Here is a 12,877-nt window from a genome sequence, read left to right as displayed (position 1 = left end):
ACATCACACAGACAGTAAGTGGCAGAGCTGAATTTTGAATGCAAATATTTTGAATGAATTACACTCCCTCCCAGATTTGTGGGCCAGAGAAACTTAGGAAACTCTCTTAATTGCAACATATGCCTCTAGTCTTACCTTACACCATTCTCCTTCAAAGATAATTTGCAAGCTAACTATATAAAGTACAACACAACAAACACATCCTGTACATTCTCCATTCTGTTAATATCTTTTCTAGTATCTTATTTTCAACATTTCTGACATCCTTCAAGGTCTGGCCCAAGGGCCATTTCTTTTATGACTTCACAAATCAGAGATGATATCTCCCCTTCATGAACTTTCTCAGTATTTTTTTGCACCTCTCCCTCTACTGTGTATTATATTTGTACTAACTTCTTATTATTCACATATATGGCAAATCTTATTTTGTCTATAAAGTGTCTAAAACTAATTTATTTTAGTAATCTTCCTCATGTCCTCCAGATTACCATGTAGTATCTAATGTAGTGCCTTTATCTATAAAATGAGATGTACAGATTAGATGATCATGCAAGTACTTTCCAGTTTTCATCTACTAGAGTACATAGAGTAGAAGCTAAATAAATGTGATGAATGACTGTAATTCAAAGATTATTAACCTTTTTTGTGTCACGAATCTTTTGTGGCAACCTGATGAGGTCTCTGGACCTGTTTCTCAGAATGTTTTTAAATGTATGAAAATATATAAGATTACAAAGAAAACTCATTATCCTGAAACAGAATTACTAAAAAAAAATTTTTAATTTCTTGGATTCCAAGGTAATATTTACAAGGAGTGTAATAATTTTTAAATGATGATCATGTACAGTACTATGGAACCAAAACAAAGGAGTGACTCCTATTGTATTGCTTTTCTCATTAATTTACATTGAACATATTTAATTATTGCCTATTTGAGTGGCACAATATAGAAAATTGTCATCAATTTAAAGACCATTAATAAAATTTTAATAAATTATTCCTGGCCCTCTTCCCAAAATATTTAAACATCCATTCTTTAGATTTTGGAATAGGAGAAAGGAAGAATCTTTAGCAACGGGGCTCTCATGCCATTCTGATATTCCTTCAGGTGGTAAGGTCATAAGCCTTAAAGCAAAATGTTTAAAAGATTCCATAGAGTTTCCCCTCAAGTATGGATGAATGTGAAAAGCATCCTTCAGAAAGGGTAATGTTTCAGATTGGCATTTCAGAAAGGCCAGATGGGGAATGCAAAATAAACACTACCATAAAAACGTGAGAGTTAAGATATTTTGCACTCAGGATTCTAATACTATGGCTACCAATAGTCAAAAAAGATTCAAATAATATTGAAATGGAGGATGCTTAAGAAAAAAATCTTTTAGTACCTCAGTTCTTTTTCCCAACTACAAGAATATCAAAAATAACTTGGAGTATGAAAAACTGAATTCAAATTCTAGCCTTGCCTCTATCACATCAGGAGAGCCAGTGTTGGTATAGTGGAAGAAATACTTGATCAGGAATCAAGATATGGGTTTGAATCTGACACTTATTTAATTCTATGACACGGGGGAAGTTATTTATTTCCTACTTATGGGGAAAGATTATAAGGAAAACGCTTTAAACTCCTAGAAGGCTATCTGAATTATAAAGAGCCAATATGTAGATATAGCCAATAATAGGATCAATGATTTTCATCACATCACATCCTCTATGATGTGCAGCAAAAAGTATATACCCCCTCAAAAATAAATAAATAAAAAGACTTACTCTCTTTCTTTTTCGGTCAACTTGTCATTGATATTGTCTTTGATTGTTGATCTGGATCCCTTGTGAATTATGGGATATCTGAGGGGCACTTGCAGGAAGAAGGAAATCATGGATACCAAATGTGCCGTGTAACCAAGAGCAACAGCAATGCTTCCATCATCTTTTGCTGCCAATTCAAAAGCAAAGACAGAAAAGATCCTTATTTACCCATAGAAATGATCTAAGCAAACATTAGAGTTGTTTTCAAAAAGAAAATAATTTAAAAAAAAAAACTAGTAAGCAGCAAGACATTAAGAATAAGCATGATTTTTTTAAAACTGTAAATCTGTTTTTAAAAATCTTCTTGCTTTACCCTATTCCTTTAGAAACTGATCCCTAACAAACAAGGTAATAAGATGTTCCAATAGCCTCATGTTACAGGCATACCCTGCATAATATAGCCTCAATTAATATTTTACAAGAATGCTATTGCTACATTATAAAGTAAGCTCCATTTTCAACAGTTTCAAAACTCCAATATAATATCATTTGATTAAATGGTCAGTGAAAACTGAGTTAGCCCTCACGTCTTATAAGTATTAACTCCCAAGATCAGATGCTTCCTATCACCATTCTCCTTACTGCATGCTCATAAATATTGTCCCTAAAGAACTGAACTCCCATGACCACCACCACCATCATCATATCTCCATTTCATAACATTTTGGCTATACTGTATTTTCCTATAATCAATTAATGAGGCTAGCAAGGTATCCCTGTATAGCAAAGACTATTCAAATTTTTGTGTCCTTCCCCAGCCTATAACAAGGGGGACCACAATCACTACAATTTATTAGATAATATGATAATTAATTTAAATTGGGAATAATTAAATTAAATATATAGCACTACAGAAATATATTTCTTCTATTATTAATTTTCTAAGCAGTAGACTAAAAAAGGTTAATTTTGAGATTAAAAACACAAACTTGTGAAGCAGGTTATGAAGTTGCATGCCCAATGACTTCAAGCCATTAATTAAAATGATACAGAAATAATTCTAGAAACAAATTTATTATGTTGGTTATAACGGTTATTAATTGACGGTGAGACAACCAGCACAAAGTAGCAATTCACAGTTTTTAAAAAATTCATATGCAAAAGATTATAGATATTATAGTCTGTATCCATGCATTTTAGATAGAAGCACTTGTAGAAAGATATATACATATATATGTATGTATACATATATATATGTATGTATATGTTTATTATCCTACACATATATGTAGTCGTCTAACTTTTAAGAAGCTATGGATAATTACATTTTTAACTCACCATCCAGTTTTCTGCCACTGCCTACAAAGTGACAAATGATCATTCAGGCACTCAACTGATAGTAAGTAATGCAACATAAAAGCTTTTTTCTTTTCCCACAGAAGAAAAAAGTAATTGTCCAATGTGTCCTCATGGATTTTTAAAAATTAAATCACTTAAAAGATTTCGGTACGTTATATGAAAATTCTAGATGAGCAACACAGATGAATAAAAAATTAAGAGATAACCTCTCCTTATATATTTTATGACCACCTCTATTCACCTCTTTCTTATTCTGTTCTTTTACTTCTAGCATTGTAACTTCTTATGAAAAAAAACCTTACTATAACCAGCCACCTTTGGTGATGAGTAGTATCACTAGAGAATGGAACTGATACTCAAACTGGGAGTCAGTCAAATAGAAGTTGTTAAAGACCCACTAAGAACTGATGATACAAAGAAAGAAGAAAAAACAAAACCTCTGCTCTTGAGAAGCTCACAGTCTAATAGAGAAGACCATAGACAAATAACTAAATATAAATAAGATACAGATAGAATAAATTGTGGCAGTATCAGAGAGAAGGCATTAAGATAAGTGAAGATTGGGAAAATTTTCTTATAAAGGAAAAAAAAAAAAAAACCTGAGTCTTTAAGCAAACCAAGGAAATAAAAAGGTAGAGATGAGAAGGAAGAGGACTGCAAGGAAGGGGGACAGACAGTGACAACACTTGAAGTTAGGGGCTGTGGATTAGTATTACTTTATTGTAGAACATAGGGAATGGAGTAAGGTGTAAAAAGATGGAAAAGTAAGAAGGAACTAGGTGATAATCCTACACTAAGACAAACTTCATTCATTTCTGTTTTGGAACTCATATGATCTTTACACAGTTCCATAACAATTACAATGGAGATGAAACTGACCTACCTATGGACATTTATTTAGAAATAAATATTCAGTGCCAAGCAAGAAACCCTAAATCTGGAACCAAAAATCTTAGATTCAAATCTTAGCTCTGTCAATAAATTTCTCCATCTGCAAAATAAGATCATTCATGATATAGATGTCGAAGTCAAAAGGGATTTATAAGCTACTGTTAGGATTACTAGGTGAGATCTCTTCCCAGAGAGCAATCGGCAGCTTCTGGAGACGACAGCGCGCTACAAGCTACCTCTTCAGTGTCTTTCCTGTTTTAGGTATAGATAACCTCTTAAGTGTTTTCTAACTCTAAAACCTATGATCCTAATTTTCTTTCTGATATGATTTGAGAGAGGCAGAATTTGAAAACCTTCAAGGGATAGGAAGGGTAGGTGGGGCTGGGGAGGGAAAAGGGCAATGGCAGGTGGCTTCTCACCTAGTCTCCCACGTAAGTTAAATGTGCAATGCCAAAGGCTCTGCTATTTTTAATTAATTTTATTTATTTTCATTCCCAAAGGGATACCAAATTGCAAGACCTTGCATCTGTGTGCCATAGCACAGATCAGCTTGTTGTCTCAATTCATCTTAAAGTATAAGTATGACACTTTAAAGCCTTTAATGATTAAAATGATTTTGTTTAAACTGAAAAATACAAATATACATATGAAAGAAGTCTCCAAAAATGGAAAGCTAAATTCTTAAAAAAATGCATTTACCACTATACCTACCACAAAATTCCTCCCTTTGCCTATAAAAACAATAAAGCAAAGCTATACCAAAAAACTATCATTTCCTATTAAGAGATACAGTTTGTAATAGGGCTTCAGCTACAGCTACACAATGGTGTTAGGTTTCCAGTTCTGTGGATTTATATTAAAAAGTATTTTAAAGGGACCATAGGTGAAGTCCTATAGGGCCCAGGGGGCTTCCACAGCCTCAAAAGGAAAACCACTTCCCAGTAGGGAAGCTGCTTGTGTTGAGGTTGCTTCATTAGCCCAAGCTGAAGGTCTGCCATAGTCTCTGATGGGAAAATTCAAGCTCCAGAGGATAAGTATGACTCTGTCTAGCTCAGGAGCCTCAGGCAACACATTTTGTTGCCAGCCACTTCCCCTGTTTACACCAAAGAGAGACTGGCTTCCAAGTTTCCAGGTCTAACAGGGTTTCTTACCTGCCAAAGTTTGAGTTCAGATTCTTGGAGGTCTGCTTTTCCAGTAAGACTTGATGACGTCCCTAACACCTAAAGCAGAGCAAGAATTTTGTCTTCCTTATGCTACTCCAGGGGGCTAGTAAAGTTCTAGATAGTTATACTGAAGGAAGGGAAAAGTGAATAAAAATGAACTTAAGTCTGTGACAGGAAAAAAAAAAAGAAAAGAACCTGATTCAACCATCATTTTCCCTCCATCAATTCCTTAAATCTCTGATTATCATTTTAGAATGTGTGTGCTTCTGTTTGGTTTAAAGTTTCATTATTAAAGATTGATTCTCTGATATTTTTCTGCAAATTATGCCAAAAGCCTAGCACTCATTTTGATAGCTCTTCAGGATTTATGAAGTATTTCTCCCAGAACAACTCAGTAAGTATAATATTCACGTTTTATATATTTTATAGAAACTGAGGCACAAGGGAAGATTGGCAACTTACCTATAATCATACAGAGTTACAATTGAAACTCCTTTTGACTTCCAGATCTAGCATTTTTTTTTCTATCACTAAGCATTTTGGAAAGCACACTTAGTACCCTTAATTTGGTGTCCGAAGAAGTACATTGGAGGATACCCAAGAAAAGTCAAAGTTAACACCATAAAAATGAGAAATGCATGTATGTTGTTGAAAAGAATGAAACTGGGGAAGAAGGATGTATCAAAGATAATAAACTATAATGTATTCATGTACATTACAATGATTCATATTAGGTAAAATACGAAGATAACAGACTATGTCTTGCAAGGAATTTATCATTAAGTAGTGAGGATAGAGCATTCATAACTATTCTACAATGTAATTAGAACATGAAAAATAATTAAGATGAACACAGTGTTAGGAGATCACCAATGATAGAAATATGAGGAAAATCAGGTTGGGAGAATAGAAACTGGGGAAGGCTCAAAGTGTACTAATCTAGATTCTTGTGCTAAGCTTTTATTATGGTAACTATTCACTTATATATGACTCTGGGCAAAACAATCTTATTTCTCTGGGCTTCAGTTTCCTCAATTAAAAAGAATTAAGAGACTATTCTAAAACTTTTCTAAGTATATTCAATCCTAAAATCAATGAGTTTATAAAACTACAAAGAAGGGGTGGCATTAAGATCTAGAAGAGTAATTATCAACAATGTACAAACCAACCAAGCTGTTACTGGTTTCAAAAATAAAATTCAATTCAATTCAGAAAGGCTTTTGTTTTTAAAACTATATCTATACATCCAGGGAGCTAATTTGAACAGGAGAGAATAAAATTTCGTAAGCATATTGGAACATTTCATCTTTTCACCACTCAGATAATTATTTTTAGCAAATACTACAAGAGCTAGGCTTAATTCTTTTAGAAAGTAATATATTAAAAAAATATTCATTAGGTAAGACCTATGATACTACTGTCTCCAGTAATTTGTGCCAAGCTAGGTAAACAGACATTCCAAAGGAAAACCAAATAGGAACCAAAAAACTTCACAGGGCAGACTGAAGTGACAGATCACCACTTTAACTTAACAGAAACAAGATGTACAGGTTTAGAACATTGGGAGTTCTTGCAGAAGGCTGACATCAAGAGTGAGAAGGACAGTTATAGAATATGACTTGAGATATTTATTTAGTACCATTCCATTTAGGTCTGCTACTGAGTTTTCAGAGCCAAAAATCTAAATTGAGGGTTTCCACTTATTCCTGAGCACAGATTTATGGGAAATACTCTCCAATGAACATTAAGGCCAAAAACAAAACAAACAAACAAACAAAAAACAACAACAAAAAAAAAAAATCAGCAGAAAGCTTATATTTCACAAGTTACAGAATAGACATTTGGTGCTTACAGCTTGAGTAATTAGTAAATAATCTGATTGCCCAAAATCAAGATCAGTCTGATTAAACAACACAAAGGAAAAAAAAACTGGGCTCCTGAGAAGAAAGTTTTATATAAAGAGCTGGAAGAGACCTTAAAAATCATTTAGCTCAACTCATTCAATTTACAAAGGAAAAAAATTAATTCATTCAACATTTATTAAGTGCCACAGGATATAGTATTAGGTTTTGGGGAAGGGAAAAGGTTTAGATAAGCTGGAAGGAAAGACAGGGAGAGCAAAGGAATGCAGACAGAAGGAGTTGTTTTTAAGAAGCTTACAGTATGATAGGAGAAAATGAGACAACTGGGTAACTAAATTAAATATTAACTAAATGCTTTAGAAAATTCACCAATCAAACAAGCAGAATTAAATATCAAACACTGTACTAGGCACTTATGGTAAAACAATACAAATGAAACTTTACATTGGGGAAAATAAAATTTATCTATACATACATACCCACACTATAAACTGTAAGGATGCGACTCTCACAAAACAAGAGAAGGGAATTGTAAGGGCCCTTTAAATGGGCGGGCACAGCACAACAGGAGATTGAGTGGTCCGAAAGTAATATCTGTGGATATTAGGACTGTCCTGTGGGTGGGATCCTGTCCATATTGAGATAGCTTCGTAATGGGTGACGGCTCTCTTGCTGGTTGGCTGTGTGTGTGACCTCACAGGCCCTTTAAAAAACCACTGCAGACAGCAGTCACTCTCTTTAACCTGGCTCCCTAACCTGGGGTAGCTGAGCCAAGAGGATGGATAGCCCAGAGAGGTAAGGAGTTTGGTAGTGAACACGTGGGTCTTCAGACCAGGTGTTCACTAGGGAGCTAACAAGTCAGGGCATCAAGTCAGGGCATTATGTGAATAGGTATAATAAAGGCTTTTCTTGAGTGTGCTACCGGTTATTAAACTATAGATTCAAGAGATCATGGCCAGAGACCTTTGAAGGCCTCAGAGGAGGCGAGCCGGGTAGAGTTAACACTGCAAAGGTCAGTGGTCAAAGGTACTCTGTTGGGCCTAGGACAGACTAGTAATTGTAACTACCAGGAAGGCATATTACAATAAACCTATAAAAATTAGTGCAAGGTAATTTTAAGGGAAGGAGAGGAGCTAGAGGGATCGGGAGAAGACTCATATAAAGATAGAACTTGAGATTAGCATTAAACTAGCACGCATTCACTCTAGGAGGTGGAGGAAAGCAAAGAGAGCATTCAGAGACTGAACAATGCAAAGGCTTGGCAACTAGAAATGAAGAGTTTAGTAAAAGTTTAAATTTATTTTTAAAAAATTTAGAGTGTGAAGCAGAACCAAGAATATATCATCCACAATAACAGCAAGAATGTGAAATGATCAACTATACGAGGCTTGGTTCTTCTCAACAGTTCTGAAGGAATCTCAATATGGACAGAAAATGTCATCTGCATCCAGAAAAAGATCTAAGGAGACTGAATGTAAATCAACATATGCTATGTTTACTTCATTTCTCTGTTTGTTTTTTGATCTCTCCCATGGTTCTTCCCTTTTGCTTGGATTTTTCTCTCCCAATATGATTCATAAAGTAATGTGTATTAAAAATAAACTTACTATAATTAATAAAAAAAAAAGTAGTGTGTGAGATGAGAGTAATGTATAATAAGGCTAGAAAGGCAGATTGAAACTTTATCTTGGAGATGAGTAGCCAGGAACAACTTTGTTATGTGGGCTATATCCAGGGTTCCACTCTAGCTTTCATCATATTTTCTACCGACCAAGCTCTGATTGAGAAAATATTAAGTCCTCTTTGCTTTGTCTTCTATCACCAAAATGAAGGACACTAAAAACTCCTTAAATAAACTCTTGGGGTTTCCTAAGAAAATTTTCAAGATTTTATTTGATGGCCAATTATTCTTCTCAACTATTTATTTGGAAAAATTCACTACTAAATCTATAGCCCCAAGGATCTTGACAAAATTTGTAGAAACATCTTATTTATCATATGCAGATAGAAACAAAGGAAAGAGACATTTGGTGCTTTTCTCATAACCCATCAGGGACACTGATGCAGAATATGTTTGATTGGAGGCAGTCCATGAAAACTGGAAAGTTCCAAGCTTATGACTGGGGAAGCCCAGTCCACAATATGTAACATTTTAGTCACATCTAAGATCTACAGTCTAGGTTAGAATGAAGCAGTGACCCATCCCAAATGTCTTAGTATATATCCCCCTAATTGCTTTGTTACAGAAGCTTCTTGAGCTAAAAATAGAGATGATCAGGGTATTGGAATGGGATTAACGCAAGATTTGGGAATTAGATTTATCTTATGTGCATCTTACATACACTTATATAGATAATTGCTGTCTCCCCAAGAAATGTAAAGTTTCTTATAGGATCTGTTTTAGCTTTGTCTTTGTATTCCCTAGGACTTAATACAGTGTCTGGCATTACAGAAATACATAATAAATGACTGAATGATGAAGAGATGGTTGAAACTACAGAATAGTTTGTATTTGCACCTAAAGATAAAAAGGAGCCACTGGCATTGACTACTGAGAGAGGGACTGACATGGTTTTAGAACTTGTATGTTAGGGAAATCATTCCAGCAACTGTATGAGACAGACTGGAAAGGAGAGAGCCTATAGAAAGGGAGAGCAAATAAAAGAATACGGTAATAGCCAAGATAATAGGTGGAAAAGGTCTTAACTAGGATGATCATTATGTCAGTGGATCTAAAGGGATAGATATAAGAAATCTGAGCCATAAAAACATTTAGTAACTAATTAGCTATGGAGAAAAAAAATGGATCAAATATGAGAAGTTGTGGACAATTGCAAGACTGTGAACCTAGACAGCTACCTAGTGGTGCCTTTTACAGAAATAAGAAAGCTCAAAAGGCATGATAATTTAGGGCAAAGGTTAAAGAGTTTGGTTTCAGAACTGTTTAGTTTGAGATGTCTTTGGGATATACCATTCAAAAAAGTCCAAAGGTTAGTTAATAACATAGGAATGAAAGTGAGGAGAGAGACTAAAGTTGAATCAAATGCATAGAAATTATAGTTACACCCATGAGAGTTGATAAGGTCAATAAAAGAGAATATAGAAAGAACAAGTCTGGGAAACAATCTGGAATAGGCCTAAAGTTAAGGGCACACTATAGATAATGGAAAGAGGAGAATGAAAAAGTAGTCAGGTCAGAAAGCCAAGAGAAAATGAGTATAATAAAAATCCACAGAGGAAAGTATATTCAGGAAAGGATAGTAGCAAATATATATCAGATGCTACAAAAAGGCAAGAAGTATGGGTTCTAGAGGGAAAAAAAAATCAGATTTAGCAATAAAGAGATCACTAATGTCTCCAATATAAATAATATGAACAGTTTTTAAAAGAATTACAAACTATTAACAATCACATGAAATAATTCTCCAAATCAATAAGAAAGAGAGAAAAACAAATAATCCTGAGATTTTACCTTGTACCCAGGAAATTGGTAAAGATGACAAATGATGAGAATAGTCAATGTTGAAGTGGTTGTGGAAAAATGAGCAAACTGGTATACTGTTGATGGAACTGTTAATTGGTTTAACCATTATGGAAAATAATGTGCAACCTGATTAAAATGACTACAACCTTGATCTAGAGATCCAACTGCTAGGTATATACAACACCAAGGAAATAAAAAAACAAAAACGAAGTCCCCATTATAATGAAATACTTATAGGAGCATTTTTTATAGTTTCAAAAAACTTGGAACTAAACAAATGATGTTACATATATAATGAATATTACTCTGGTACTTTAAAAAAATGAATATGATTAATGCAAAGAAACTTGGGAAGACTTACGTTAATTGGTTCAAAGAGAAGTAAGCAGATATAGGAAGGCCAAGTTAATATTATAAAAATGACAAATCTACCTAAAATAATCTATTTAATGTAGAATGCCATACCAAACTGCCAAAAAATTACTTTAGGGAGCTAGAAAAAAATAACAAAATTCATCTGGAAAAAGAAAAGGTTAAGAATATCAAGGGAAAAGCCAAGGAAGATGGCCTAGCTATACCAGACCTAAAACTATATGACAGTCATCAAAACAATTTGGTACTAGCTAGGAAATAAAATAGTAGATCAGTGGACTAAGTTGGGTATACAAGACACAGTATTCAACGACTATAGTGATTTAATGTTTAATAAACCCAAAGACTCCAGACTCTGAAATAAGAACTTAATATTTGACAAGAATTACTAGGAAATGAAGATGATACAGTGGATAGAGCATCAGCCCTGAAGTTAGGAGGACCTGAGTTCAAATTCAGCCACACATTTCCTAGCTGTGTGATCCTAGGTAAGGCCTTAACCCAAATTACTTTAAAAAAAAAAAAATTCTGGGAAAACTAGAAAAATAGTTTGGTAGGAACTGGACACTAACTAATATCTAATACTCTATATGAAGAGAAGATCAAAATGGGTTTGTGATTTAGTCAAAAAGGGTGATACTAAAATCAAAGTAGGAGAACAAGAAATAATCTACTTGTCAGATCCTTGGAGAAAAGAGAAAGAAGAACTAGAGAACATTGTGAAATGCAAAATGGATAGAAAAAACAAAACCACCAAGATTAGAAGGGAAACATAAAGCATAAATTTTTATATCCATGTTTCTCATAAATTTCTAAAATACAGAGAACTGACTTGAATTTATAAGACTACAATTTACTTCACTAATTGGTAAATGATCAAAGTACATACAATTTTCAGATGAAGAAATTAAAGGCATTTCTAATGATATGAAAAAATGCTCCCAATCACTATTGATTAAAGAAATACAAATTAAGACAACTCTGAGGTACCACTTCAGACTTCTCAGATTGGCTAAGATAACAGGAAAAGATAATGATAAATGCTGAAAGGCATGTGGGGAAAACTGGGACATTAATGCATTGTTAGTGGAGTTGTGAACTCATCTAATCATTCTGGAGAGCAATTTGGAACTATGCCCAATGGGCAATCAAACTGTGCACACCCTTTGATCCAACAGTATTTCTACTGGGGTTATATCCCAAAGGAGGGAATAGGACCCACATATGCAAAAATGTTTGTGGCAGCCTTTCTTGTAGTGGCTAAGAAACTGGAAACTGAATGGATATCCATCAATTGAAGAATGGCTAAATGGTATATGAGTGTTATGGAATATTATTGCTCTATAAGAAACGAGCAGCAGGATGATTTCAGAGAGGTCTATAGAAACTTACATGAACTGATGCTAAGTGAAATGAGAGAACCAGGAGATCATTGTACATAGTAACAAGAAGATTATATAATGATCAACCGTAGTGGACTTGGCTCTTCTAATCAATGGGGTGATGCAAGGCAATTTAAATAGATTTGGGATGAAAAATATCATCCATATCCAGAGAGAGAACGATGGAGGCTGAATGTGGATTGAAGCATAGAAACCTTTTTCACCTTTTTGTTTGTGTAGTTTTTTTCTTTCTCAAGATTTTTTTCCCTTTTGGTCTTATTTTTTTTTTTTTTGTATAACATGACAAATATGGAAATATGTTGAAATGAATGTTAAACTACCTTTACATATATATGGAAAATAAAATAGTATTGAAAATTTTAAAAAATGAAGCAAGATAAAGAAAATAATATATATACAATAACTATAAAAATGCAAAAAAGAACAAAGCAATAAAAATAAATTCTGTGAAGTTATAATGATTAAATTTGACCCCCCAAAAGATAAGAAAATGGGGTGTTACCTTTTCCCCTTTTTCTTTACAGAACTGAGAGGGTGCAGGAGAGGAGAAGAATACTTATTAGTATGGAATTATTAGTGTCGGGCTTTAGAATACGT

At 34.0% G+C, this 12,877-nt stretch overlaps 1 protein-coding gene across 4 annotated transcripts in view; it reads right to left on the bottom strand.

Annotated features, from left to right (window-relative positions):
• The window catches only part of UVRAG (UV radiation resistance associated), a 424,520-nt gene that overhangs the window by 205,442 nt on the left and 206,201 nt on the right, over positions 1-12,877 (bottom strand). For all 4 annotated transcript variants that reach the window (XM_074304111.1, XM_074304114.1, XM_074304113.1 and 1 more), the window contains one exon: positions 1,768-1,933. In XM_074304111.1, the coding sequence (XP_074160212.1) occupies positions 1,768-1,933 (166 nt within the window). The remainder of the gene's footprint in view (positions 1-1,767; positions 1,934-12,877) is intronic.

This window comes from Sminthopsis crassicaudata, chromosome 3 (assembly GCF_048593235.1).
Source record: "Sminthopsis crassicaudata isolate SCR6 chromosome 3, ASM4859323v1, whole genome shotgun sequence".
NCBI lineage: Eukaryota > Metazoa > Chordata > Mammalia > Dasyuromorphia > Dasyuridae > Sminthopsis > Sminthopsis crassicaudata.
Note: the sequence above shows the minus strand (reverse complement) of the source record. Positions and strands in the feature narration are given on the sequence as shown.